The 26,587-nt window shown below is 40.9% G+C and overlaps 1 protein-coding gene across 2 annotated transcripts in view; it reads left to right on the top strand.

Moving 5' to 3' along the window:
- psmd10 (proteasome 26S subunit, non-ATPase 10) overlaps window positions 1-13,153 on the top strand; it is a 41,161-nt gene extending 28,008 nt beyond the window's left edge. For both annotated transcript variants that reach the window (XM_072595450.1, XM_072595449.1), the window contains 2 exons: window positions 6,004-6,170; window positions 11,919-13,153. In XM_072595450.1, coding sequence (XP_072451551.1) covers window positions 6,004-6,170; window positions 11,919-12,072 — 321 coding nt within the window. In that variant the 3' untranslated portion in view covers window positions 12,073-13,153. The remainder of the gene's footprint in view (window positions 1-6,003; window positions 6,171-11,918) is intronic.
- Window positions 13,154-26,587: the final 13,434 nt, after the last annotated feature.

Here is a 26,587-nt window from a genome sequence, read left to right as displayed (position 1 = left end):
TTTTAGGTGAAGAGTCAGGGCCTGGGATGCCCAAATCGTTCACCCCCAACATGCATGTCATGGGATAGGTGTTGGAATCTGTTATGCTTCCACATATTTCAGCAAAGAAAGGTTTGTCCTATGTCTGGGTTTCTCAAACGTATACTGTAACAGTTAAAGTTGAGAGATGGCCAATGGGTAATTCGACTGTTCTATTTTTCACCATTACACAATGCTCTGGCGAAAGCAGACGTACGAATCAGTGACCATTGCACTATAGGTGCTGTCATAGAGGATGCCTGGGTGTGGCAAGAGTGCAGTGAAGATTCCCAGCATTCTGAAGCTTTGCAGAGATAGTGATGTACAACACTCAGAAACATCCTCTGGATAAGTGACAACCTGGTACTGCACAAGAGGAAGTATACTCTCTGACATGACTTGTTTGTCTCTGGCACAAGGATTGTTTTTGTACTACCATCTCGGAGTGTTATGTGGTGTACCACAACTGTTTTGTCTCAAATATTGGTCTGGAGTAATGTTTGTGCAGTCATTTCAGCTTTCATAAGAGATAAGTGGTTAGCATTGCTGCCTCACAGCACCAGGGTCCCAGGTTCGATTCCAGCCTTGGGCGACTGTCTGTGTGGAGTTTACACATTCTCCCCGTGTCTGTGTGGGTTTCCTCCAGGTGCTCTGGTTTCCTCCCATGGTCCAAAGATGTACAGGTTAGATGAATTAGCCATGCTAAATTGCCCATAGTGTTAGGTGCATTAGACAGAGGGAAATGGGTCTGGGTGGGTTACTCTTCTGGGTGTCGGTGTGGACCGGTTGGGTCAAAGGGCCTGTTTCCACACTGTAGGGAATCTAATCTAATCTAATAATTATATTGAAAAGTAGTCAACATAGTCCTGCGGGACCGTAGAGCTGTGCATCATTCGAGAGATGACTGGGCTGGTTTAACCTGAGGCAAAGTGAGGACTACAGATGTTGGAGATCAGAGTCGAGAAGTGTGGTGCTAGAAAAGTACAGCAGGTCAGACAGCATCTGAGGAGCAGGAGAATCGACGTTTTAACCTGAGGGTCACTAACCCTCAGGTGAATGGATATGTTGTGAAGGACAGTCCTTCTGAGGACATCATATCCACATCTAAAACAATTTTTTTTACGCAGAGTAGTGAACAATGTAAATCAAGTGACCAGCCTGCCAGGCCTGAACAGCTTTTAGTTGACTGCAAGCACTGAGACCCAATCCTTGGACTGCAGCAGTGTGGATCCGTAGACTTGTACAGGACCAACTAACAGTGGCCACCACCATCCCCCCCCCCCCCCCACTCCCTACTTTTTCTCAGTAAACGCTCCTTCCTTTTGGCTTTTAAACATTTCAATTCTCTTCAAACGCATGTGATATGCATGCTATATAAATCATAAGCACACGCTGGACCTGTGGTGTTGGCGGAGCACCATGCTATGCAGGGACATATCTTGCCCACCACCCCATGTGACATGATCTGTGCACTGTGTTCAACTGCTACAAGCTGCCCACTCTTTCATTTGCACTTAATTTCCATCAGCCAGAGGCTGCTAGCTTGCTCTCTGCACTCAACCCTACCTCTGAGCTAAAGGCTGCAGACTGATTCTGTCTGCTAATAGGAGTGAAAGGAACAGGAATAGACCATTCAGCCCCTCAGGACTGCTCCATTGATTTTTGTTTGTTTATTTGGGACTGCTCCATTGTTCAAGATCATGACAGTTTCTAGACAGCTGCACCATCTCTATCGCCCTTAATGTCATAGGTAACTAGAAATCTTATCTATCACTTAAGCCTAATGCCTAAGCTTCCAGCTTAGAAACAGGAGAGGAGAGGTCACACTGCTTGGAATTTTTTATAGGCCTCTGCAGAGTTCCAGGGATGTGGAAGAGAAGATCTTGAACAATGGAGCACTCAATTAAATCTCCTGATTGGCAAAATTATTCTGTGTAGGAGTGAAAGGAACAGGGTGGTCATTATGGGGGACTTTAACTTCCCCAACATTGACTGGAAATGCTATAACTCTAGTACGTCGGATGGATCAGTTTTTGTCCAATGTGTACAGGAGGTTTTCCTGACACAGTATGTCGAAGGGCCGACAAGAAGGGAGGCCACACTGGATATGGTACTTGGTAATCAAACAGGTCAGGTGTTTGATTTAGTTGTAGGTGAGCACTTTGGTGAGAGTGACCATAATTCAGTTACTGGATTAGTGGTGCTGGAAGAGCACAGCAGTTCAGTCAGCATCCAAGTAGCTTTGAAATCGATGTTTCAGGCAAAAGCCCTTCATCAGGAATAAAGGCAGTGAGCCTGAAGCGTGGAGAGATACGCTAGAGGAGGGTAGAGGTGGGGAGAAAGTAGCATAGAGTACAATGGGTGAGTGGGGGAGGGGATGAAGGTGATAGGTCAGGGAGGAGAGGGTGGAGTGGATAGGTGGAAAAGGAGATAGGCAGGTAGGACAAGTCGGGACAAGTAATGGGGACAGTGCTGAGCTGGACGTTTAGAACCAGGGTGAGGTGGGGTGGAAGGGGAAATGAGGAAGCTGTTGAAGTCCACATTGATGTCCTGGGGTTGAAGTGTTTTGTGGCGGAAGATGAGGCGTTCTTCCTCTAGGCGTCTGGTGATGAGGGAGCGGCGGTGAAGGAGGCCCAGGACCTCCATGTCCTCGGCAGAGTGGGAGGGGGAGTTGAAATGTTGGGCCACGGGGCGGTGTGGTTGATTGGTGCGGGTGTCCCAGAGATGTTCCCTAAAGCGCTCTGCTAGGAGGCACCCAGTCTCCCCAATGTAGAGGAGACCGCATCGGGAGCAACGGATACAATAAATGATATTAGTGGATGTGCAAGTAAAACTTTGGATGTGGAAGGCTCCTTTAGGGCCTTGGATAGAGGTGAGGGAGGAGGTGTGGGCGCAGGTTTTACAGTTCCTGCAGTGGCAGGGGAAAGTGCCAGGATTGGAGGGTGGGTTGTAGGGGGGCGTGGACCTGACCAGGTAGTCACTGAGGGAACGGTCTTTGCGAAAGGCGGAAAGGGGTGGGGAGGGAAATATATCCCTGGTGGTGGGGTCTGTTTGGAGGTGGCGGAAATGTCGGTGGATGATTTGGTTTATGCGAAGGTTGGTAGGGTGGAAGGTGAGCACCAGGGGCATTCTGTCCTTGTTACGGTTGGAGGGGTGGGGTCTGAGGGCGGAGGTGCGGGATGTAGACGAGATGCATTGGAGGGCATCTTTAACCACGTGGGAAGGGAAATTGCGGTCTTGAAAGAAGGAGGCCATCTGGTGTGTTCTGTGGTGGAACTGGTCCTCCTGGGAGCAGATCCAGCGGAGGCGGAGGAATTGGGAATACGGGATGGCATTTTTGCAAGAGATAGGGTGGGAAGAGGTGTAATCCAGGTAGCTGTGGGAGTCGGTGGGTTTGTAAAAAATGTCAGTGTCAAGTCGGTCACCATTAATGGAGATGGAGAGGTCCAGGAAGGGGAGGGAGGTGTCAGAGATGGTACAGGTAAATTTAAGGTCAGGGTGGAATGTGTTGGTGAAGTTGATGAATTGCTCAACCTCCTCACAGGTGCACGAGGTGGCGCCAATGCAGTCATCAATGTAGCGGAGGAAGAGGTGGGGAGTGGTGCCAGTGTAATTACGGAAGATCAACTGCTCTACGTTACCAACAAAGAGACAGGCATAGCTGGGGCCCATACGTGTGCCCATGGCTACCCCATTGGTCTGGAGGAAGTGGGAGGATTCAAAGGAGCAATTGTTATGGGTGAGGACCAGTTCGGCCAAACGAATGAGAGTGTCGGTGGAAGGGTACTGTTGGGGACGTCTGGAGAGGAAATAACGGAGGGCTTGGAGGCCCTGGTCATGGCAGATGGAGGTGTAGAGGGATTGGATATCCATGGTGAAGATGAGGCGTTGGGGGACGGGGAAACGGAAGTCTTGGAGGAAGTGGAGGGCGTGGGTGGTGTCTCGAACGCATGTGGGGAGTTCCTAGACTAGGGTGGATAGGTCAGTGTCGAGGTAGGTAGAGATGAGTTCAGTGGGGCAGGAGCATGCTGAGACAATGGGTCGGCCAGGGTGGTCAGGCTTGTGGATCTTGGGAAGGAGGTAGAACCGGGCAGAGCGGGGTTCCCGGACTATGAGGTTGGAAGCTGTGGGTGGGAGATCTCCTGAGGTGATGAGGTTCTGTATGGTCTGGGACAGTTATGTTTAGTTTAGCGATGGAAAGAGATAGGTACATGCCACAGGTCAAGAGTTATCGATGGGGCAAGGGCCTGGTCCTTCTTTGCATTGTAAAATTCTCCCAGTCCTCAGACTTGCAATTCTTCTTGGATGTGTGTGAATACTGCAAGTCAGATGAGCGTGACGTCAGATCCCGTGACAGGAGTAGCTACAGGCAGCAGCAGTAGATAATTTTATCAGCTGAGATGGTATAATTTAATCTTTATTCAGATCATTGTAACTATATGTTGACTGATGACTCTGTGACCACACAGCACATTTAATTCTCTTTGTTTTCTACGAGATGATTGACCTCATTTTTACATGAAAAATGCAAACATAATGAGCCACCACAAACTTTAGCATCTCCAGCTCCAATTTGTATATTGTACTGTAACTTTATGACTATCTTTACTTAAGACTCCAGTATATTTAACTTTGAATATTTCTTTACATTTTACATGTTTGTCCTGTCCCTTCCATGCCCAACTCGATATGAAGATAAGCTTATCCTTCTAGCACTGGAACTTCTGTTCAGAGATCTAAAGACTTATTAACATATAATTGTTTCATTAATAATCTCAATGGTCCTAACTATCTACATCTAACTTCACTAAATCCGTCAGTATGACAATGATCATCTAATCAAATCTCCATTTATGGTATGTAGCATAATTTCCACCTTCAGTTCGCATTCATTAGCGGCTAGACTTCAGTACCTTTTTCCATGAAGAGCAACCGGAAGAACTTTTGATCTGTTAAGTCAGTTCTCAGCAGAGATCTGGGCTGTAATTCTCAACATTTTAAACTTACATCCTCATGGAAATTGCACCATAACTTGTGACTTGTCAAGAGACTCCAACTGTGTGGCTCTGAAGCACTATTTGTAATGAGGCGCAGTTTTCATCAGTCATATATCTTGGAATTTGCTCATCATATCTACAGCCAGTTCAATATTTGGAGATTGTTTAAAAATCTCTCAACACCTGGTTATAGTCCAATAAGTTTATTTGGAAGTACTAGCTTTCGGACTACTGGTTCTTCATCAGGTAGCTTACCTGAAAAAGGAGCAGTGTTCTGAAAGCTTGTACTTCCAAATAAACCTGCTGGACTATAACCTGATGTGTGATTTTAACTTTGTCCAACCACCCAACACTGGCATCTCCACAACACTGTAGAGATTGGAGAAGCTGATTTGAATATTTAGTTTAAATGCATAGTAAACGTAACCTGAGTATACGTGTCTTGCTACTGTCAATTTTTGTCCACAATTATTTAAAGTTGTAGATTTTTTAAAAATCCTAAGCAAATTTGATTTTGGATGAGAAAGTGAAATGGGTTGTAATTTACCCTCCCAAATCAATTTCGCTCTCCTATATAAAAATGTGTGTAGTTGCTTGCTCCATTGTGTAGGTGGTGTGGTAGAGTAAATTTCTAAGTAACTAAACATTACTCAATTTAATGGTGATGATACATCAGAAATCTGCTTGTTGCATTACTTTTAATTTTAAGGGATGACTATTCTCTTTGTTATGATTTGATTTCTTCATTCTTGTAGAAGTATTCCTGGATCCCCTTTAATTGAGTGTGAGGCAAGTCTTTTGCCAGCCAACCTCTAGTGATATTATTAATTCCTGCATTGTTTCTCTGTTTCGTAAAGGGTGTCTGCAGAATGTAGAATCAAACTTGTATTCCATCATTTAATATCACAACTGTCCAATGTTGTTTTTATTATTGTAATAAAACAAAATGTTTCTTAAACCATATTTCTATTCGCACTGTCTCCTGTAGATTGCTTGCATGTTATTAGAGAATGGAGCAGACCCCAACATTACAGATAATATCCACTCCACTCCTTTGCATAGAGCTTCAGCCAAAGGAAACTTCCGCCTTGTACAGCTGTTGCTGAAGCATAATGCCTCTACAAACCTCCAAGATATGGAGGGAAATACACCACTGTAAGTACCTCACTTTTTAAGGGGCATAGTTCATGTGGGTTAAGAGTATTTATATTAAAAAATGAAAATCAAGAGTTAACTGAACAACTTTTGTTTTCTCCACCTCGAAGTACATCACTAATAATTCAATAACTATTATTTAAAATAATTGACAAAGATCTCAAGTTTTAGACTTTGTTTTAGCAGGTCTTTTTCATAAAATATTATCAAGTGTTTACTTTTTGAGAGAATGACAGTGTAGTCACTTAAGATTTGGCATAGTTCTATTGCTTTAATTTTCTGTTCTTGGAACTTGAAAGTAATGGAAAAACAACTTTCCAGGATCCAATTTAAAAACACATTTTAATGGTTCCAGAACCTATATTAACAAAAGACCATTTTCCCCAACTATTGGAATAGTTTACATCCTTGTTCACCTTCTGACCCACATAACTAACTGAGTAACACTGTGGAAGATCCATGAATCTTATTTAAAACTGAACATTTTGATGCACATGCACAATGCTTCTTATACTTGTAATACTTTGAAATTGTTTGTTGCTTCTTCTCTACATTTCTTACCTCTGGCATCAAACTCATAGCTTATTTTGATCTCCCACATTTTCTGACTAAATAGTAATTAAATTCAATAACCTAGACCTCCAAATTACGTATTTAATTTTGCTTGTTTATGGAAATTTTTTTATTCACTTACTAGATTAATTGCTGGCTAGGCAAGCATTTATTGCCTAATTGCCCAGAGGGCAGATAACAGTCAACCACATTGCTGTGGGTCTGGGTTCACATGTAGGCCAGACCAGTGTTGTTCTCCAAAGGACATTAGTGAGCCAGATGTTTTTTTTCCTGACAATAGGCAATGGATTCGTGATCATCATTAGAATCCTTATTTTGGATTTTTATTGAATTCAAATTCCATTGCCTGCCATCGTGGGATTTGAACCTGGCTCCACAGAACATTACCTGGGTACCTGAATTAACAGTCCAGTGACAATACAATTAGGCCATAGCTTCCCCATATCGAACTTTTGAATAATGTCAATGCCTTCCACGGTTGAGCTCTTGTATCCTTATCAGACATTTTATTCTTCAATGAGTGTAAATTTATATTTTATATGTTTGTCATACATAGGTTTCTAATAGCTTGTGAAAAATAATACTTATCTCATTGTTTCTGAAAATATTTCTCTCAAATAGAGCTATAGAAAGGTTATGGCACAAGAATTGATCATTAGCCCAGCATGTCTGTGCTGGATAAATAAATTAGCTGCCCATTGCAGTCCCACTTTTCAGCATCTGATCTGTAATCTTACAGATTCTGGATTAGTGGTGCTGGAAAAGCACAGCAGTTCAGGCAGTTGCTGCCTGAACTGCTATGCTTTTCCAGCACCACTAATCCAGAACCTGGTTTTCAGCATCGGTAGTCATTGTTTTTACCTGTAGCCTTACAGGTCACGACACTTAAGGTACAGATCTAGGTTCCTTTCAAATACATTGATGGTTTCTGCATCAACCACAAATGGTGAATTTGAGACATCTACCACTTTGTGCATGAAAACATTTTTCCTTGTGTCCACTCTAATCCTTCTACCAATCATCTTAAATCCGTGCCCCTGCAAATTGACCTCTCTGCAAGGAAACTGGACCTTCTCTAACCATTCTATCCAAGCTTCAATAATGTTGTACTCCTCAATTACTGCAGTCCTTTGGGTGTAAAGAACACTCAGTGTTGTAAGGAGGTGAATTTCAGGACATATACCCACTGACAATGAAGGAACCGCAATATATTTCCAAGTCAGGAAGATGTGTGACTTGAGAGAACATTGCAGATGATGGCAATTCCATGCATCATCTGCTTTTGGCCTTTTTAAGGTTTGAGGTTACTAGTTTGGAAGATACTGTTGGAGGAGTCTTAGTGCGTTACTGCAATAATCTTCTAGATGGTGCACACTGCTGCCAGCAGGTGTCAGTGCTGAAGGGAATGAGTTTTGAAGGTTGGGTTTGGGATGCCACTCATGCAGGCTGCTTTGTCCTGGAACTTGTTGTGTTTCTTCTGTTGATGGAACTTGTCCAAGCAAAGGCTTGTGACCTCTACCACCTGAAAGAATAAGAGTAACACACATTTTGAAAGACCACCATCTGCAGATTCCTCTCCAGTGTTGTTATGCTGAATGGAACTATATTGCTATTCCTTCAGCTTGAGTCAAAGCCTGGAACCTTCTCCCTAGTATCACAGTGGTTGTTCCTATTACGTGGACTACAGCAGTTCAAGAAGAAAACTCGTCACCACCTTTTCAAGAGCAATTAAAAATGAGCAGAAAATGCCTTTGCCAGCATTGTCCACATCACGTTTACAAATGGATAAAAGATCTGCTAGAACTCGAGAAGCGAACCAGGAAGTAATTTTCATATCAGCTAATATTCAACCGTTGAACTAGCATCATGAAAGCAGTCTAACTAACTGGTAATTTTATTCTTTTTAATATTTAAACAACCTTGCTGTATAGAAGTGAAAATGTATCTACTGCTTTTGACCACACAACTGTAAAGATTGCACTTCAAAACAATTAATTTGCTCATTCTGTGGGACTCTTGGCTATAAATCTGTGCTTTCATTCAAATAACAAACATGTAGTATAACAGAAATATTCGGGCACCCCATAATCTCAAACCACAACTTTCTATGACAATTGTAACCTGGGTTGGTGGTTTGATATCTGTGATCTCTTGCGCCAGAATGCTGAGGTTCTTCTGGTAATGGCCATTCAGCCATGTTATTTCTGACAATGATGTGGCATTAGAACAAAACCATGAAAAGTTTGCACTAAAAACAAAATGTTGCAAATGATGGAAATTTGAAATAAAAACAAAGTGCTTGAAAGGCTCAACAAGTCTGGTAAAGAGAAACAGTTAAATGTCAAGTTAAATCTGAGTCTACATGCAACATCTGGCACTGCTGGACTCCCAGAAGGCTTGAATTATGAGATCAGGATTTTGGGTTGGGTCCAGAAATCCCTAAGCCAGTTAGGGAAAATGGGTGAGTCGGATTAGGGAAGCAGGAAGAATAGGTTGGGGGACGGAACTGTCAATCATAAGGGATGAAAGGTTTACTTTGCAGCTCTACATTCAGGTAAGGTATTGACAATTTGCAGTCGATTCCTTGAGCTACATTTCTCAAATATGTTCTGTGTAAAGCAGTTGTCATCAGCAAGGTACTCCTTGGTGACCCTCCCACTCCCCACTTCTCCTGTCTTTGGCTCTCAACAATTTTGACAGTCCAGAATTCCAATATCTGACCCCATTGAATGGTTTAGTCAACTCTGGTAAAGTTGCTTTCCCAATAGGGAACTTTATTTCTGTTCTTCTCTGTTTCCTACGGAATAGCAAGAACCTGATGCTGGAAGAATGCCCGTTTGTCTCCAGCCTGTGTCTTAACAGAAGATCATCTTTGTTTTGGGAGATGCTGTGAATGATGGTATAGCTGGCATTTGATACCACTGAGTTTTTGTTGGAGTTCCTCTCTCCATTGCAATCTGGGCATTTTTCTGAACTGAGGTTTCTTAGTAGGAATTCATCTCTCTCTCCACTTTTTTTAATATTCAGCTGCATTTTGGGTTAAGGTACATCTTAAAACATCGTTGTCTTGTAAAGCTCAAGTGTTTATGATGTTATCAAAATTGTGGCTCTGCATGATTAATGATTTAGTTAATGTTGTGGATGGCATTTTCACATAAAATGTCACTGAATCATTATTTTAACCAGTGCAGTGCCATTTCTTGAAGGGGAAAAAAGAAGAAACATCAACATTTTTCACATTATTTTTGTGAAATTGCCTGGAACCAAATTCCACATGAGTTTCCTGGGATATAGCTGGAAAGGATTGTGGCATTTAAAATACTAGCATCATGATAATTCTACAAAGTGAGATCAAATTCAGCTGAGAAATTCCACTTAAACCAATAGTGAACAGTAAGTGGTTTGATAGTGTTGAAAGTTTTATTTCAAGTTCTTTATTTAAAGAGTAGTCAAATTATTGGTTTGGAACTAACAGCAACAGTAATATGGGTGATGTGCCATAAGTTAGACCACTGAGTTTGTCATAGTCCTTCTGTGACATATTCATGTCACCGTTTTCTGAAGAACTGAGTAAAATGCATTTTGTGAATTAAGCTGTACAGCTAATGTGCAGAAAAGATCAAAGATTGTATCTGCTTTTGCAGATAGGGCTACCAAGCAAAACTAGTATTTAGAAATATCTAAAGCTTACCCCCTAGCTTCACAAACTAGTTCCAAATATTTTTAAGCATTACTATAATTAGGGGAATTTTGGTTGTTTTCACTGTAAATGTATTGTATAACACTAAGAATTGTTTCTTTACAAAAATTAAGTCAAGATGACCACTGTGCAGCAATTTGCAGATAGAATGTTCAAACCCAATTGCTTAATAAGGCTTAACTTTTAACTAGAAAATATCTAATAGTGGGAAAAGTATGTGCAAAGCTATGTGAATGTTGACATTCGTGCAAGTGATGAAAGCTCTCCAATTATTAATACTATTTAATCACGTCTCTGAGAAATGTCAAGAATCTTCCAAAATGGACAAAAACAAAAGGCAATGCTGTTAACTTCAGTTTCTAACTGCGCGTGTTGTATTATTTTAATGGGAATAAATTTTCTTCATGTTCACCAGATGTCTTCTTTATTGCTAATTAATTTTTTAATGTGTCAATGATAAAACTTCTGATTATGAGCAAAATTTAGCATTTATTTTGGCAATTTATGATCTCAATATTTCATTGAGCTTTGAAATTGATTTATGAGAATGGACCTGAGGAGTCTTCAGGTAGATTTTTTTGTGTACATTAAATAACTGCTAAATTCAAGAATCCCTCTTTTAGAATAACCAATTCACACTGCTGTTAGGTCTCCATTGCCATAATTGTTAAGTTGAAGAATTAGAGACCTGAACTATTCAATGGTTGACCTGAAATCTGGTGTAAAGATGTAGCTGTGGTCATCTGGTGAGCAACATTTTGGGCTAGAGTCTCCTTGGGGCAATACAGAAATCCTAATACAGTACATAACGATGGTCGAATTAAATCATTTATGTCATGTGTTCCTGTAATCTCTGCTGCATCTTAATGGCCTGTAATGTGGATGCTTCAATATCATTTTGACCATTTTCCTCAACTTCAGATTCTTTTTTTTCTTAAATCAGCTCCAATATGTAGTGGATGAATATGTTACTACACAATACAAAATCTGATTCAGTCTGTGGTCTGTGCTAAGTAGCTAATGTCAATTGGACCAGTGATGTCTTTGCCCTGAATATATTCAGATCTAAGTGATAAAACCTGAGAGGGTTAATAGTTAGTTATAACTAGTTTCCAGTGAACCCTATTGTAAAATGCACATATTTATCCACCTTTCATGTCTCCAAATTCCTCCCCATGGACTTGTCACTTACCAAAATTAACTGCTAATGTTTGCTCATGCAAATATTTGTCAATGGAACTAAAGATCCTCTTAAAGTGCTAAAAATGTACAGTCTCTATTGAATGTGGTGGAGATGGCCTGTTTATAAAATAAAGATAAATATGCTCTACGACTGAGTGATATCAGATACCAGATGCTTGTACTTTTTTGTTTAAATGGAATGTCTGAAAATGTGCTGCATGAAGTGGCTGATATTCCTCACCATATTTGGACTGAATGTGAGATTGATCTTTGATTGAAACTTCTCTCTGCAGGCATTTGGCGTGTGATGAAGAACGGGCTGAGGAAGCCAGGCTTTTGGTGGAAAATGGAGCAAGCATTTACATCGAAAACAAGGAGGAAAAGACACCCTTGCAAATGGCTAAAGGTGGCCTTGGCTTACAGCTGAGGAGAATAATAGAGGGTTGAAAATGAACATTGATTTATGATGCCAGCCTAAACTGTGTTTTTTTGCCTCAAAACATGGAATATGAGTGAGGTGGGGAAGCTGGATTGAGTGCTTGTATTGGTTGTGTACTACACACTATCTCTCCAAATATGTACATAACACGTGTTGTATTACCTGCAACTCTCAAAGTACATAGACTTGTCCATAAAGGAAAGTCCCTTTCCCATAGTCACACTCATGTAATATACTTTGATCTTAACAGTTCTGCCAATATGAAGCAGGACGTGTAGCATCGAGTGACTTGTCATTGATCACAGAACAAATTCGCTTTCCACTTTCGGTGCAGTGTCAAAACTATTCATTGATCGAGAACATCCAAAAACAACAGCAGTAGTCCCTGTTAACAGATGGTTTGGGTTTAGTTGTGAAAAATGTCATTGGAAAACGAGAGATGTGAAAATATAAAAACAGAAGTGTGATCAGTAATGCTAATGAATCTCAGTCATAGGATATGTGGTTTAAAATGTTCTAATTAGTGACTGAAATTTCTAAGGATTGTCATTGAATGATGAGCATTCCAATTAAAATTATTTGTGAATCATTTTTCCATGGTCTCTGTTCTACTTTCCACACTAAATTTGTTGCTCAGAACTTTATTGGTTTGTTTTGTACATATTCTCTTTGTCTCATCCTCTTCAGCCCCCTGTCTGTCACTGCCATGTGCCTAACATTTTGAAATGTCACTATCTCTTTTATGTGTCAGCGTTAATCCTATTGCTCATTAAGGAGTAATAATCCATACTCAATATTGTTACGAACAATTCAGGAAGACATTATGTTGAATAATTCTACAAATGAATGCTTACAATTAGCAGAATTCTAAGCAGATGGAGTAGTGGTCTTGTCCTCATTGTTGGTTAACGTTCAATTGGGTACAGTCATTAAGTGACTTGTGGCTGTCTTCATTTCGGGCTGAGATCCTCTGTGATTGCTTTGCTTTGGCAAATTGGGACAATAAAGGATTAGTCCAGATATGGCAGTAAATTTAATAACCTCTTATTTTCATCTTGCTGAGCTCATTAAACATACTGTTTAGCGCAATCATAGATTGTCCTGTTTTCTTGTTTGAATCTCTTATGGTGGAATTTGAAGAACTGTCATGTTTTTTGCTTTTTTTTTATATAGATATTTTTATTAGAAATTTAACATTTTTACAAGTTTAAAATTAACAAAACTCTCAAGTACAAACATTGATATACAATTAAATCTTAAATATATAATAGCCAAAATTTAACAAAAGAAAAATACTGAGAAAGGAAAAGAAAACAAAACTCAACTAATGACTAATCTAACCTACAACTAACCAGAGTGTATATTTAAGTCTCTTACATTATTCAAATAAGAGAAAGAGAAATAAAAACAAAAAAAAACAACGGATAACATAGAAATTGGATAGTGAGATACATGCTCGGAATGTGTTAACACCAAATGTAACAAAACCCGTATTCATGTGGGATTCCTCTAAGGGGCCCCGGACCAGCCAGGTTCATAATTTCAATTAAATAAAAACCCTTGTTAGGATAGCCGAAATATCTGTATTCATATAATTCAAGAAGGGCTGCCATATTTTACAAAATAATTCAGTCTTTCGGTGCACCATATTTGTAAGGAAGTCAATGGGGAGTACATTCCATAATTAATCTGTGCCAATTTGAAAGTCCAGGGGGACCCTCAGCCACCCAGTTTACCAAAATATTTTTCCTTGCACAGAAAGAGAGAATAGAAAATAGTCTCTTCCCTTACATGTCCAGAGAGGGAAAGTTCAAAAAGCCCAAAAGGGTCCACTTTAACTTCCATTCTTAAAATTTCTGTCAGGGTACTTGCTACTTTAGTCCAGTATCTACGAATCTAATGACAGGACCATAGGCAATGTACAAGAGTGCCGACCTCTATTTTACATTTGGGACACATTGGAGATGCTCCTGCCTTAAATTTTGCCAATCGATCCGGTGTTATATGGGCCCTATGAAGTATCTTCAGCTGGATAGCCTGAGTTCTGTTACAGATAGTGATTCTTCTGGCGTTTTCCCAAATGTCATTCCATGTTTCTATAGCGATTTCTAGTCCCAATTCCTGATCCCATGTTTTAAGCAGATTGTCCATATCTCCTGATACTTCATCATGTAGTAAATGATAAATAGTACTGATGGAGGGTGCCCCCATTGGTCGTAGTACTCTACATTCTCTGTCTGATTTATAAAGGCTATCTAATAACGTATTCGTCTTCTGTATGTGATCTCGAATTTGGAAGTATCGATAAAGGTTTCCATTAGGTACTCCGAATTTCTGACGCAGCTGTTCAAAAGACATCAAGACCCCATCTTTAAATAGGTCCCCTAGACACGAGATAGCCCTGGATCTCCAGAGTCTAAAAGTGGCATCTGTAAACCCCGGTTGGAATCACCATGCTCCCACTATCGGCGCATAGGGGGATGTTTTATGGGAGTTGCCCTCATTTTGCCGCATTATATTCCAAGCTTTAATTGTGTTTAGTATTATAGGGTTTTTACGGTGATCCATAATAATTTTCCTCTTGTCTGAAAATAAAAGGTTAATAAGTGGGTATTTTACTTGAGAAGCCTCGATGTCCAGCCAGATTGATTGGGTCTTATTTGATCCACAATCAGCTATGTAACTTAATAAGGAACTTAACTGATATTTCCTAAAATCTGGGAAGTCCAATCCTCCCCTTGCCTGTGAAAGCTGTAGCTTCTTCCGCTTAATGAGGGGCCGTCTATGATTCCAGATAAAGGAACCCAACCAGCCATATAATTTACATAGTGCCAGCTCGGCAGCATCACCGGAAGCATTCTCATAGGGTATAGGAGACGGGGCAGGACATTCATTTTAATTAGTGCTATTCTATCCAGCCAGGAAATTGGAAGGTCTCCTCTTTGCTGGAGGTCCTGCCTTATCCTTTCCAGTAAATGCACAAAGTTAGCCTTGTACAACTGACCAAATACTGGGGTAATAAAAATGCCTAAATATAAGAAACCCTCCAGGGACCAACGAAAGGGAAAATGGGATCCGTCCACTAAGTGGGGTATCATAGCAAGACCACCCATTGGCATAGCATCCGATTTTGAGAAATTAATTTTATAGCCTGAGAATGCGCTAAATATATTAATAACTTGGATTAAGTGAGGCACGGACATCAGAGGATTACTGAGGAATAGAAGAACATCATCTGCATACAGGGTAATTTTATGTTTACCTGTACCAATCCTCGGGGCTGTTATATTAGGATCAACCCGTATAGCTTCTGCTGGTGGTTCAATTATTAGCATAAATAACAACGGTGAGAGAGGACATCCCTGACGGCAGCCCCTATCCACACTGAAGCTATCCGAACTGGTAACCACAACTGCTTTGGGACCACTATACAATGTTGAGACCCATTTGGTAAACACTTTTCCAACCCCAAACCTTTCCAATGTGTAAAACAAATATGACCATTCAACCCTATCGAATGCCTTTTCAGCGTCTAATGAAACTACTACTCCTGGTATCTTTCCCTGATGGCAGGCTTGAATCATATTCAAAACCCTTCTAATATTATTGGATGATCTACGGCCCTTAATAAATCCCGTCTGATCCTCCTTTATGATATGTGGCAATACCCTTTCTAGTCTCAATGCTAACGTTTTAGAAAGGATTTTAAAATGTACATTTAGCAAGGATATTGGTCTGTATGATGTGCAATCTTCTGGGTCCTTTCCTTTTTTAAGGATAAGAGAGATATTTGCCTCTTTCAGCGAAGGCGGGAGACAGCCCTGACTATATGCATAGTTATGCATGTCCATAAGTGGACCAGCCAATATTTCTGTAAATTCTTTATAGAATTCAGCTTGAAAACCATCTGGGCCAGGTGCCTTACCGCTCTGAAGTTGCCTGATTGCGTCAAGTATTTCTTAGACTGTTAGGGGAGCATTTAAGACCGATACCTGTTCCGGAGTTAGGTCCGGAAAGGTCAAATTTTTAAAAAATGATTGCATCCTCCTAGTCCTGCCTTCACAATCCTGCGATTTATATAAATCAGAATAAAATTTTCTGAAGAGTGTGTTAATCTTTTTATGATCATGAGTCAAAATACCCGTACTTTCCTTGATAGACGTGATAGTTTGAGGGACCTTTTTCTCTTTGCAAGAAATGCTAAGTATCTACCCGGTTTGTCGCCAAATTCATATAACCTTTGTTTTGCAAATAATATTTCCCTCTTAGCCGTTTGGGTAAGCGTAGTGTTTAGAGCTGTCCTAAGGGCCGTAATCCTTTGCAATTTAATAATAGAAGGTCTATCAGCGTATGCTGTTTCAGCTGCTTTTAAGCGAGCTTCAAGCAGACGCTGTTGTTCTCCCTTTAATTTTTTCTGGGTCGCTGAGTAGAAGATGATCAAACCTCGCGCGTATGCTTTGATGGTCTCCCACATCATTGATGGGTTGCTAGCCGTACCTAAATTAATTTCTAAAAAAGTTTTAAATTCTTGAGAGAAGTACTTTACAAATTTACTGTCTTTCATCAGGAAGGGGTCCATACGCCAATGCCGAGGGGATGTCCCATTGTTTCTCGCCTTGATTTCCATATATACAGCAGCGTGGTCGGAAATTGCTGTACTACCTATTTTACAGGATGATATGGAATTTTTAAAAATCGAGGGGGCAGAAAACATATCAATTCTGGTATGATATTTATGTGGATTGAAGTAAAAAGAAAAATCTCTGCCCTGTGGATGAAGACATCTCCATATATCTACTAATGCTAATTCTTTGTTCAAATCCACCAATTGTCTAGGTCTGGGAGATACTCCTGCAGTACTCTTGGGAATCCTATCTATTTTAGAATCCATAATACAATTAAAGTCTCCCCCTATAATTGTTTGACGGGCACCAAGAGCCATCAATTTTGAGAAGGCTTCCGTTATAAATTTAAAGGGGTGTGCCGGGGGGTAGTACAAATTTAAAATCCCATATTCCTCTCCATTTATAAGGGCTTTAATCAGAATATATCGTCCAGATTCATCTTTTATCTGATTTAGGATTTTGAAAGGGAAATTCTTCCGAACAAGAATAACAACTCCCCTACTTTTTGAGCTAAAAGAAGAAAAAAAGGCCTGATCAAATCCACCCTGTCGTAATTTCAAGTGTTCTTTATCCAACAGGTGTGTCTCCTGTAGGAGAGCTATATCAACTCTTTCTTTCTTAAGATTTGATAATATTTTCTTCCTTTGACTGGCGAATTACTACCCTTGACATTCCAGGTGCACCATTTAACCGACTGATCAACCATAATCATCCGAGCAAATCCGAGACCCCTCGGGAGGGGAAACTCTATCCAAAACATCCCGAGCATAGAGCATATAAAATTCACAAAAATAAAGGCTCTCTAATACACTCACAACAGTATAATAAAAAACTATTTCTAAATAAATTTTTAAAATATAAAACGTATTTAAATGGAGATTTTCCTCTTTGTTCCCAGGGGGTGTTACTTCCTTTTCAAAGGTCCATCGTAGCCTCTCCCAACCAATGCCCCACCCTCGACCCAGGCGCTCCTCAACAGAATGAGGAGAATTCAGATATAATACAAAGCTACAGTTAGTAGTGAGCACCCTACCCCACAAACACCTGGATATATTTGGTAATGTTAGTACCATGTATAAACATATATAACTATAAAATTACAACCTCAACAAATAATAATTAAATATAATAATACAAAATAACAAGGGAAAACAACCCCGCTCCTAGAGACAGAGGTAAAATAGAATAAGGTAACCACCTACCCCCACCAACATTAACTAAACCCCCTGGCTTTTATATATATATATATATATTACACACATACATACATACATTTATATACATATATATACATACCCACATACATACATAGAATAATTTTTAAAAACCCAAGGGGGGGAGAGAATCGTTAAATAGAGAACAAATAAATAAATCCCTCTCCCCACCCCCCAAGATAATATTAAACAGTAAGGTAAGAAAAAAAGAAAAAGGGGGGTCGGATATAAACCAGAGTGGGGGAAAGGCAAACCAACATCCATTATCTCTTACAATTTATCTCAGAGAGTCCAAAAATTCCTTAGCCTTTTCTGGCGATCTGAAGTTATACACGGATTCTTCATGGTTAAAGTGTAGCGTCGCTGGGTAGCGTAAGGAGTACTGAATATTTAAGTCCCTTAAACACTTCTTCGCCTCATCGAATGCCTTCCTCTTTCAGACCAGAGCTGGGGGAAAGTCCTGGAATAACATGATCTAGGATCCTTTATAGATCATGGCTTGGGAATCTTTTCCAAGATTTCTAGAGGCTTCTAGGAGTATCTGCCTCTCCCGATAGCTCTGCAGATGGAACAAGACCGGGCGAGGGCGCTGGTTTGAGCCGGGCCCGCGTATTGTGACTGGGTAGGCCCATTCCACCCTTACCTGGCCTGATCCAGCCTCCAGATTTAACAGCTGTGGCAGCCACTGCTCAAGAAACGCTGTAAGCTGGCCTTCCTCTTCCCGTTCGGGAAGGCCCAGCAAACCAATATTTTTTCGACGACCTCGATTATCAAGGTCATCAATATGATTTTCTAAGGTCCGGATTCGCTGTTCGAGAGTCCGGACCCGATCCACGGCCGATTGCGCTGTAGTTTCGGAAGTCGCGGCCTTTAGCTCCACCCCTCCGTCTCGGGGAGCGGCGGAGAATGAGTCCCATCGACTTCGGGATTCTTCAATAAAAGCGTCGATCTTCGTTTTGAGTTTGGAGATGATTTCCACAAGGCTCGCCACCGTAGGTAAGTCCCCCGGGGCAGCTGCGGACGCCTCTGCTGCAGCTGGAGAGGGTGGGGGAGGGTTTCCTGCTTGCTGAGAGCTGTGGGCTCCCTTCCCTTTAGTCATTTTTACTAAAGATTAGATTGTTTAAATTTAATACTAAGCAACTAATTAAATTAAACAGCTATCTTAAATGATTTGGTGAGTGTGGTGGGGATGGGTGACCCACTTTGCCCAAGTCTTGGGAGGAGCACTATAGACTCAGACTTGCTGGGTTGCCGCCATCTTGGATCCCCCCATTTTTTGCTTTCTAAGGATGTCTATTGATTCTGTGCAGCATTGACATTCTTTTTGATTTTACAACTAGAAACCTGCACTGCAATACTTTGCTATAGAAACCAATGTTAAAACAAACAATAAGGTTAAAACAAACACATTGTCAGAAAAAGAAGCATCCATGGAGTCAAACAGTTAAAGTTTCGAGTCTGGTATGACACAACTTCAGAACTGAAATGAGTTGGAAAATAACTTTTTTTTTGACAGGCAGAGGAGGAGCAAGAGTGCACAAAAGGTATAAATTAAGGTGTGAAAGGTCTTGCAGTCCTTGCAGTAGATTCAGTATTGGGCTTGGATTAATAAGGAGCGTATTCACAACCTGAGTCAGAAGGCTAACTGTTCAAGTCCCACTCGAGACCTGGGCACAAAATGTGAGCTGACACTCCAGTCCTGTAGTAGTGCTGTATTATCAGATGTACCATCCTCCGCTGAGATAGTAACCTGAGATCCATCTAATTTATACCATTTTAATATCTTTTTCTTTTATCTCTAGCGTTAATGAATCCTTTTGTCATTTGTTTTGGGCATGCATACTATTGCCATCTTACTCCTGTACCTCTATCAAAGATAATCTATTTTCTAACACCTTTCAGTTTTGTAGAAGTGTCCAGATTTGAAATATTTACTGTTTCTCTCTCCACGGATGATAGATTTCCAGCAGGTGCAGCAAAGGATTGTACATTTGCTGGGCTAATTTTACTAATTCCATTCTGGTTGAGCAAAAGGAGGTTATTGATGGATCAGTTGTATGTGTTAACCAGTTGAAATAATAACAAAGTACCAGATATACTTGGCAGTCTGGCAGTACTGTGTAGCAGCAAGATGAAATTCAGTTCAAAGTGCTTCTTTTTTTCAAACTACTTCAGTGATATGTCTCTGTGTCTGTTGGTTCTGGATCCTATAATAAAGGTGTGTACAGTCATTTTTCTGTCTTTTAATCCGAACAAAAGTCTTAACGCATTCTATAATTACCAGAAATATTTTTTTGTGGAACACTACGCTAAGTAATCTGATCATTTTTTGTTATTCTACATCTGCACACATGTACACACACCAGGGACTTTCCTGGCCTTGGTTGGCTCTGGGGAAACCATGGTCTGAGCTCATTCACAAGACCTGACACTTGATGCACTGCTGCCTTGCACTGAAGGCTTATATTCCTTTGTTTCCTTGGGGTTCTGGGTTATGCTATCTTATTGAATGAAACACTTTGCTGCTCTCGACTAGATCTTTTACCACTTCCATCAGTTTGAGTCATTTAACTTGCTTTCACTGGTTCCAAATTGATCTTTGCTGCTTTTATTTTTCTTGTTGCCCAATTCCATGTTCATGTGAGAGGCTAGATAGACTGGGCCTTTTTTCACTGGAGTGTAGGAAGTTGAGGGGTAACTTTTTAGAGGTTTGTAAAATCATGAGGGGTATAGATAAAGTGAATGACAAGTGTTTATTTTCCTGGTATGGGGCATTTCAAGACTAGAGGGCATATCTTTAAGGGGAGAGGAGAAAGGTCTTAAAAACATGGGGGCAATTTCTTTTCACAGTGTGGAATAAAATTCCAGAGGAAGTGGTGGACGTGGGTACAATTGCAACATTTAAAAGACATTTAGATAAGCACATGAATAAGAAATATTTGGAGGAATATGGGCCAAGCTCAGGCAGGTCAGACTAGTTTGGAGCTTTGGTCAGTTGGACTGGTTGGACTGAAGGGTCTATTTCCATACTCTCCGATTCTATGCCTCCGAGGATTGTGGCCAGTGCTCTGAACAAATACTCTCTATTGCAGATTCTCAGTGTAAACCTCTGTGCTTAGCTAGTTTCTGGACTTTTCTGTACTCCACTACTGGATAGCCCAAACTTGCTGTGAGGAAGGCTATTAAATCCATGTAGAGCTTGCTGTCTCTGCCCAGCACCCCTGTCTGTATCATTGACCCCATTCCAACCCTGGAGCCTGTAAGTTTATCTCACTCAGTTTTCTTTTGAAATCGTTGATCATCATTTGCTTCCTTCACTATCATAAGTAGAGTATTCCAAGTAATTACCAACTGCTGTGGTGAAAGATCAGTTCCTGACATCTAAGACCTTAAACTTCTTGCCTTAAATCTGTGCCATCAAATAATAGGAAAACTTTTATTTCTCTACAATATATAACCTGGCTTCATTTATTGCACCTCTGAACCTTCACTCATTCTCCTTTGCTTCAGGGAGAACAGCTCCAGCTTCTCCAACATAACCCTGTAGCTAAATACACTCAACCCTGGAACTGCTCCAGTGAAGAGCCACCTCCAGTTTCTCAGTGTCATTTCTGATTGGCTAATTTCCATCTCTGTGCTTGAGATCCTGCCCTGCTTCCAAAGTACATTTAAGCTACTGTATTATTTTTTTTTGGGCCTAGTCTGTACTCTTCTTCTGGCTTACTATGCACACGTTCTACCTAGTTCCTGAGCTGGACTGCTACCTGCAACATGGATAAAACTGGGCCAGTCAATGACAAATCATCACCAAATGTGATATTATTTGCATCTCCTTGTCATGCTGCAATATTGTCCTGTGAGAAGGCAATATCTTGTGTTGCATCTACTTCATTTTAATAGTCATCCAACAAGAAAAACCAAACTGGGCTGCACTCTCGGTGACGTGAAGATTAATGTCTCTATCTTGGTTTCCATTTCACTCTTCATTCTTATCAGTTTCGCTTAAAGCATCAAATGTTGGAAATCCCCCAACGGGTATTTTATAAAGCTTAGAAAAACAGGACATTTTGGTTTTTATTCTGATACAAATTTTCTTGTATGGAGTTTTCTATTCCTGCTGTTACTGATTTGCTGAAAACATCAAATTTGTACCTAGATGTAGGAACAAATTACAATAGATGCTGGAAACTGTACTGAAAAATAATGCTTGAAATCACAGCTGGTGAGGCAACATCTTAGGAAAGAGGGAGCAAGCTAACTGCCTCAGTCGTGCATTATGATCACATGGGCAAATACATTCAATTGTCACACAGTGTAGTTGTGAAATGCATTCCCATTCACAGTATAGGACAATAAAACAAAATATTACAGCACAAAATCTGTTCCCTTGAATACTGTCACAAGGCTACTTCCTGTGTACTATGATTTCACTATAATCAACACAGTTTGTTGAAGGAGTCCTAATAGTTATAGGTGTCATATCATTTTAAGGATATAGACAATAGGTGCAGGAGTAGGCCATTCTGCCCCTTCGAGCCAGCACCACCACTCATTATGATCATGGCTGATCATCCTCAGTATCCTGTTCCTGCCTTATCCCCATAACCCTTGATTCCACTATCCTTAAGAGCTCTATCCAACTCTTCCTTGAAAGTATCTAGAGACTTGGCCTCCACAGCCTTCTGGGGCAGAGCATTCCATATACCCACCACTCTCTGGGTGAAGAAGTTTCTCCTCAACTCTGTTCTAAGTGGCCTACCCCTTATTTTTAAACTGAGTCCTCTGGTTCGGGACTCACCCATCAGCGGAAACATGCTTCCTGCCTCCAGAGTGTCCAATCCTTTAATAATCTTATACGTCTCAATCAGATCCCCTCTCAGCCTTCTAAACCCAAGCGTATACAAGCCCAGTCGCTCCAATCTTTCAGCGTAAGATAGTCCTGCCATCTGGGAATTGACCTTGTGAACCTACGCTGCACTCCCTCAATAGCCAGAATGTCTTTCCTCAAATTTGGAGACCAAAACTGCGCAAATATTCCAGATACGGTCTCACCAGAGCTCTGTACAGCTGCAGAAGGACTTCTTTGTTTCTATACTCAATTCCTCTTGTTATGAAGGCCATCATGCTATTAGCTTTCTTCACTGCCTGCTGTACCTGCATGCTTGCTTTCATTGACTGATGTACAAGAACACCTATATAGTAATAGGATATAAGCCATCACATTTTCTGTGACAGGCAACTACGAAGCTAATGCGCAGAGGTAACTCTTTAACCAGATGTTGTATTTTAACATTGGTATTCAATAGGAAAATGGTTTGATAGATTGTAGTCACACACAGCTTCCTCTCTAAGTTAGTAGCATTTGATATACCTCCTGCGAAAACTGCTGAATAACACAGGAATATCAAGACCTCCATTTTTAACCCATTGTGGGATAATGGCCTTCATAGAGCATGTTCTTTATTTGTTCCCCGGACTACTGCTAGATTTCCTGTGTGTTGGTTAGGAAATCCAGGACAGTTTGTAGGTGTTAACTTAAAAGTTAAAAAATGAACTGATTGTATCGTGGAACATCCTGTGGATCATAGGGATATATGAAGATAGGAGAAAGTGAGGACTGCAGATGCTCGAGATCAGAGTTGAAGAGAGGAGTTCTGGAAAAGCACAGCTGGTCAGGCAGCATCTGAGGAGCAGGAAAGTTGATGTTTCGAGCATAAGCTCTTTATCAGGAATGAGGGGGTGTTGGCCCAAGGAGGTTGAGAGATAAATTGGGGGGGGAAGGGGATGTGTGGGAATGCGATAGATGAAGGTGGGGGGTAAAGGTGATAGGCCGAAGAGGAGGGTGGAGCGGATGGTGGGAAGAAAGGTGAACAGGTAGGACAGTTCAAGAGGGTGGTGCCAGGTTGGAAGTTTGGATCTGGGATAAGGTGGGGTGGAGGGGAAATGGGGAAACGAGTGAAATCCACATTGATTCCACGTGGTTGGAGGGTCCCAAGGCAGAAGGTGAGGCATTCTTCCTCCGGGGTCAGGTGATTAGAGGTTGGCAGTAGAGGTGACCCATGACTTGCATGTCCTTAGTGGAGTGGGAGGGAACGGTTAGTGTTCAGCTACCGGGCAGTGGGGTTGTTAAGTGCATGTGTCCCAAAGATATTCTCTGAAACGTTCTGCAAGTTGGCATCCTGTCTCCCCAATGTAGAGGATACCACATCGAGAGCAATGGACAGTAGATGAGGTGTGTGGAAGTACAGTTAAGTCTGTCAGATGTGGAAGGATCCTTTGGGGCCTCGGATGGAGGTGAGGGAGAAGGTTTTACTTCTTGCAGTAGCAGTGGATGGTGCTGGGAGTGGAGGGTGGGTTGATGGAGGGCATGGACCTAACAAGGGAGTCACAGAGGGAATGGTCTCTCTGGAACGCAGTTTAGGGTGGGGAGGGAAATATATCCCTGGTGGTGGAGTATGTTTGTAGGTGGTAGAAATGACGGAGGATGATGCAATGTATCCAGAAGGTAGTGGGGTGAAAAGTAAGGACCGGGGAGGATCTATCCTTGTTGTGATTGGAGGGGTGGGGTTCAAGGATAGAGGTACAGGACATGCGCTGGAGGGCATCATCGACCAAGTGGGAAGGGAAGTTGTGCTCCTTGAAGAAGGAGACCACCTCGGATGTTCTACGGTAGAAATAGTCTTCCTGGGAGCAGATGTAGCAGAGGTGGAGGAATTGGGAATAAGGGATAGCATTTTTACAGGAGGGTGGGAGTCGGGTGGCTTTGAATTAGATGTCCGTGTTGATTCAGTCACCAGAAATGGAGATGGAGAGGTCCAGGAAGGGGAGGGAGGTGTCCAAGATAGTCCAGGTGAATTTGAGATTGGGGTGGAAGGTGTCCGTGAAGTTCATGAACTTTTCAACCTCCTATGGGAGCACGAGGTGGCGCCATCGATGTAGCAGAGGAAAATCTGGGGAATGGTGCCTGACTGGCTGTGCTTTTCCAGCATCACACTCTTCAACCCTGCCATATCAAGATAGTCTAGTGATGTGTATGTTAATTGGCTAGTAACCTAAAGTTCAGACAAGTTAATGTTCCACCACAGTAACTGAATTTAAATTCAGTCAATTAAGGGAATTTAGGATGAATGCAGTAATGGTGACCATGAAACTACGAGATTGGTATAAGAAACCATCTCGACCTCGAATGCCCTTTAAGGAAAGAAATCAGATGCCTTTACCTGACCTGGTTATATGTAACTCCAGGCCCAATTCAATGTGGCTAATGCTTAATTGCCCATAATGTGACCTAGCAAACTCTTCTTCCAAGCACCACCACAAAGTGCTGCACTGGTTCAAGAAGGCAGCTTGGCACCATCATCTCAAAGTAAAATGTGGATGAACATTAAACATTGGTCTTGTTGGCAATGCCCACACCCTCTGGATTGACTTTATTTTCTTAAATAAAATTTTTATCTACATTCTTCACACACGGTTTCACTTTGCAATGTTAGACAGGAAAAGACCAACTGATTAATCCAACAGAATCATTTCAGATTACAATATAGACATTTCCTACCCACGGTTGCTACAGTGTGCAAACTGTGTGAAAGGGCAGAGATCGAAGCAAATGAGAATTTTAAATTATTTGCCACCAGGAGAAGGAGTTGTCACTTCCTCCCAAATATTCTATCAAAGAATGGCACGTTAAGTTATTAGTATCAATTCAGAAGTTAAGATAATGAATAAATGTAGCTATAATGAGAAAAACATATAGTTTCTGGATAACAAACAGGAAATTTAAAATCTGATATCCATCAAAAATTCAGATTTTTAGATAGAGTTTAAAAGTAGAATTTAATATTCTACCTATAGTAAAACTCCAAAAACACTACCTGGAAGTAATATCTAATTGTATTTTTGGGAAGATCATCCGAAAGAACTGGGATCACAAACTTGAGATTTCAGGACGTGTGTTTTGAGACGATAATTTTGTGCTTAGAATGAGGTAATCACTGTTCCAAATAGGACTCTCCCTACAGTGTTTGTGTAAAAGCTTTCATTCTCTTTCCTATCCATTTCTATACTCTATCACACCTGAGATTGCAAGTCAATTCTGAGTTATATGGTGGTCTCGCATCATGAGTTGAAACTGCCCAAACAAGAGAATCAGTGGCCTCAATTTTGAAATTCAACACCAGTTTCAAGAGCAAGTAATTTCCTATGTACTCAGGAGAACCACCTTGATCAATATCATACAAAAACAGAAATTTCTGCAAGCATGTTTTTTTTCTGGTTTTGTTTCAGGTCTCTAGCATCCACAATCACTTGTTTTATCTCACCACAATCAGTATGTTCAGTATATTGTCAGCCCAACTCAAAGTATTGTTGGATCTTGGGCTGGGAAGTGAAGTGGACCAGGGAAAAATGTGGGTATGAGTGATTATCACTTCTTAAGACTTAGAATAGAATAGATAAGAGCAAAGGACAATCTAACACAGAATTTTAAATTGGAAGAGGGCTAGTTGTAATGCAACGTGAAGAGATCTAGCATTGGTAAAATTGTACCAGAGATGGACAGCAGGCTGCAATGGAACAACTGATGCTTTTTAAGAAAGAAATGCTTCAAACATATTACGTTCCAAAAATTTCAAAAGGTAGAAGAGCAAAAACAGAGCTCCTTTAATGAAGACATAGAGATTACA

The sequence above is a fragment of the Chiloscyllium punctatum genome, chromosome 25 (assembly GCF_047496795.1).
Source record: "Chiloscyllium punctatum isolate Juve2018m chromosome 25, sChiPun1.3, whole genome shotgun sequence".
Lineage (NCBI taxonomy): Eukaryota > Metazoa > Chordata > Chondrichthyes > Orectolobiformes > Hemiscylliidae > Chiloscyllium > Chiloscyllium punctatum.
This window is presented reverse-complemented; position numbering and strand designations above follow the sequence as displayed.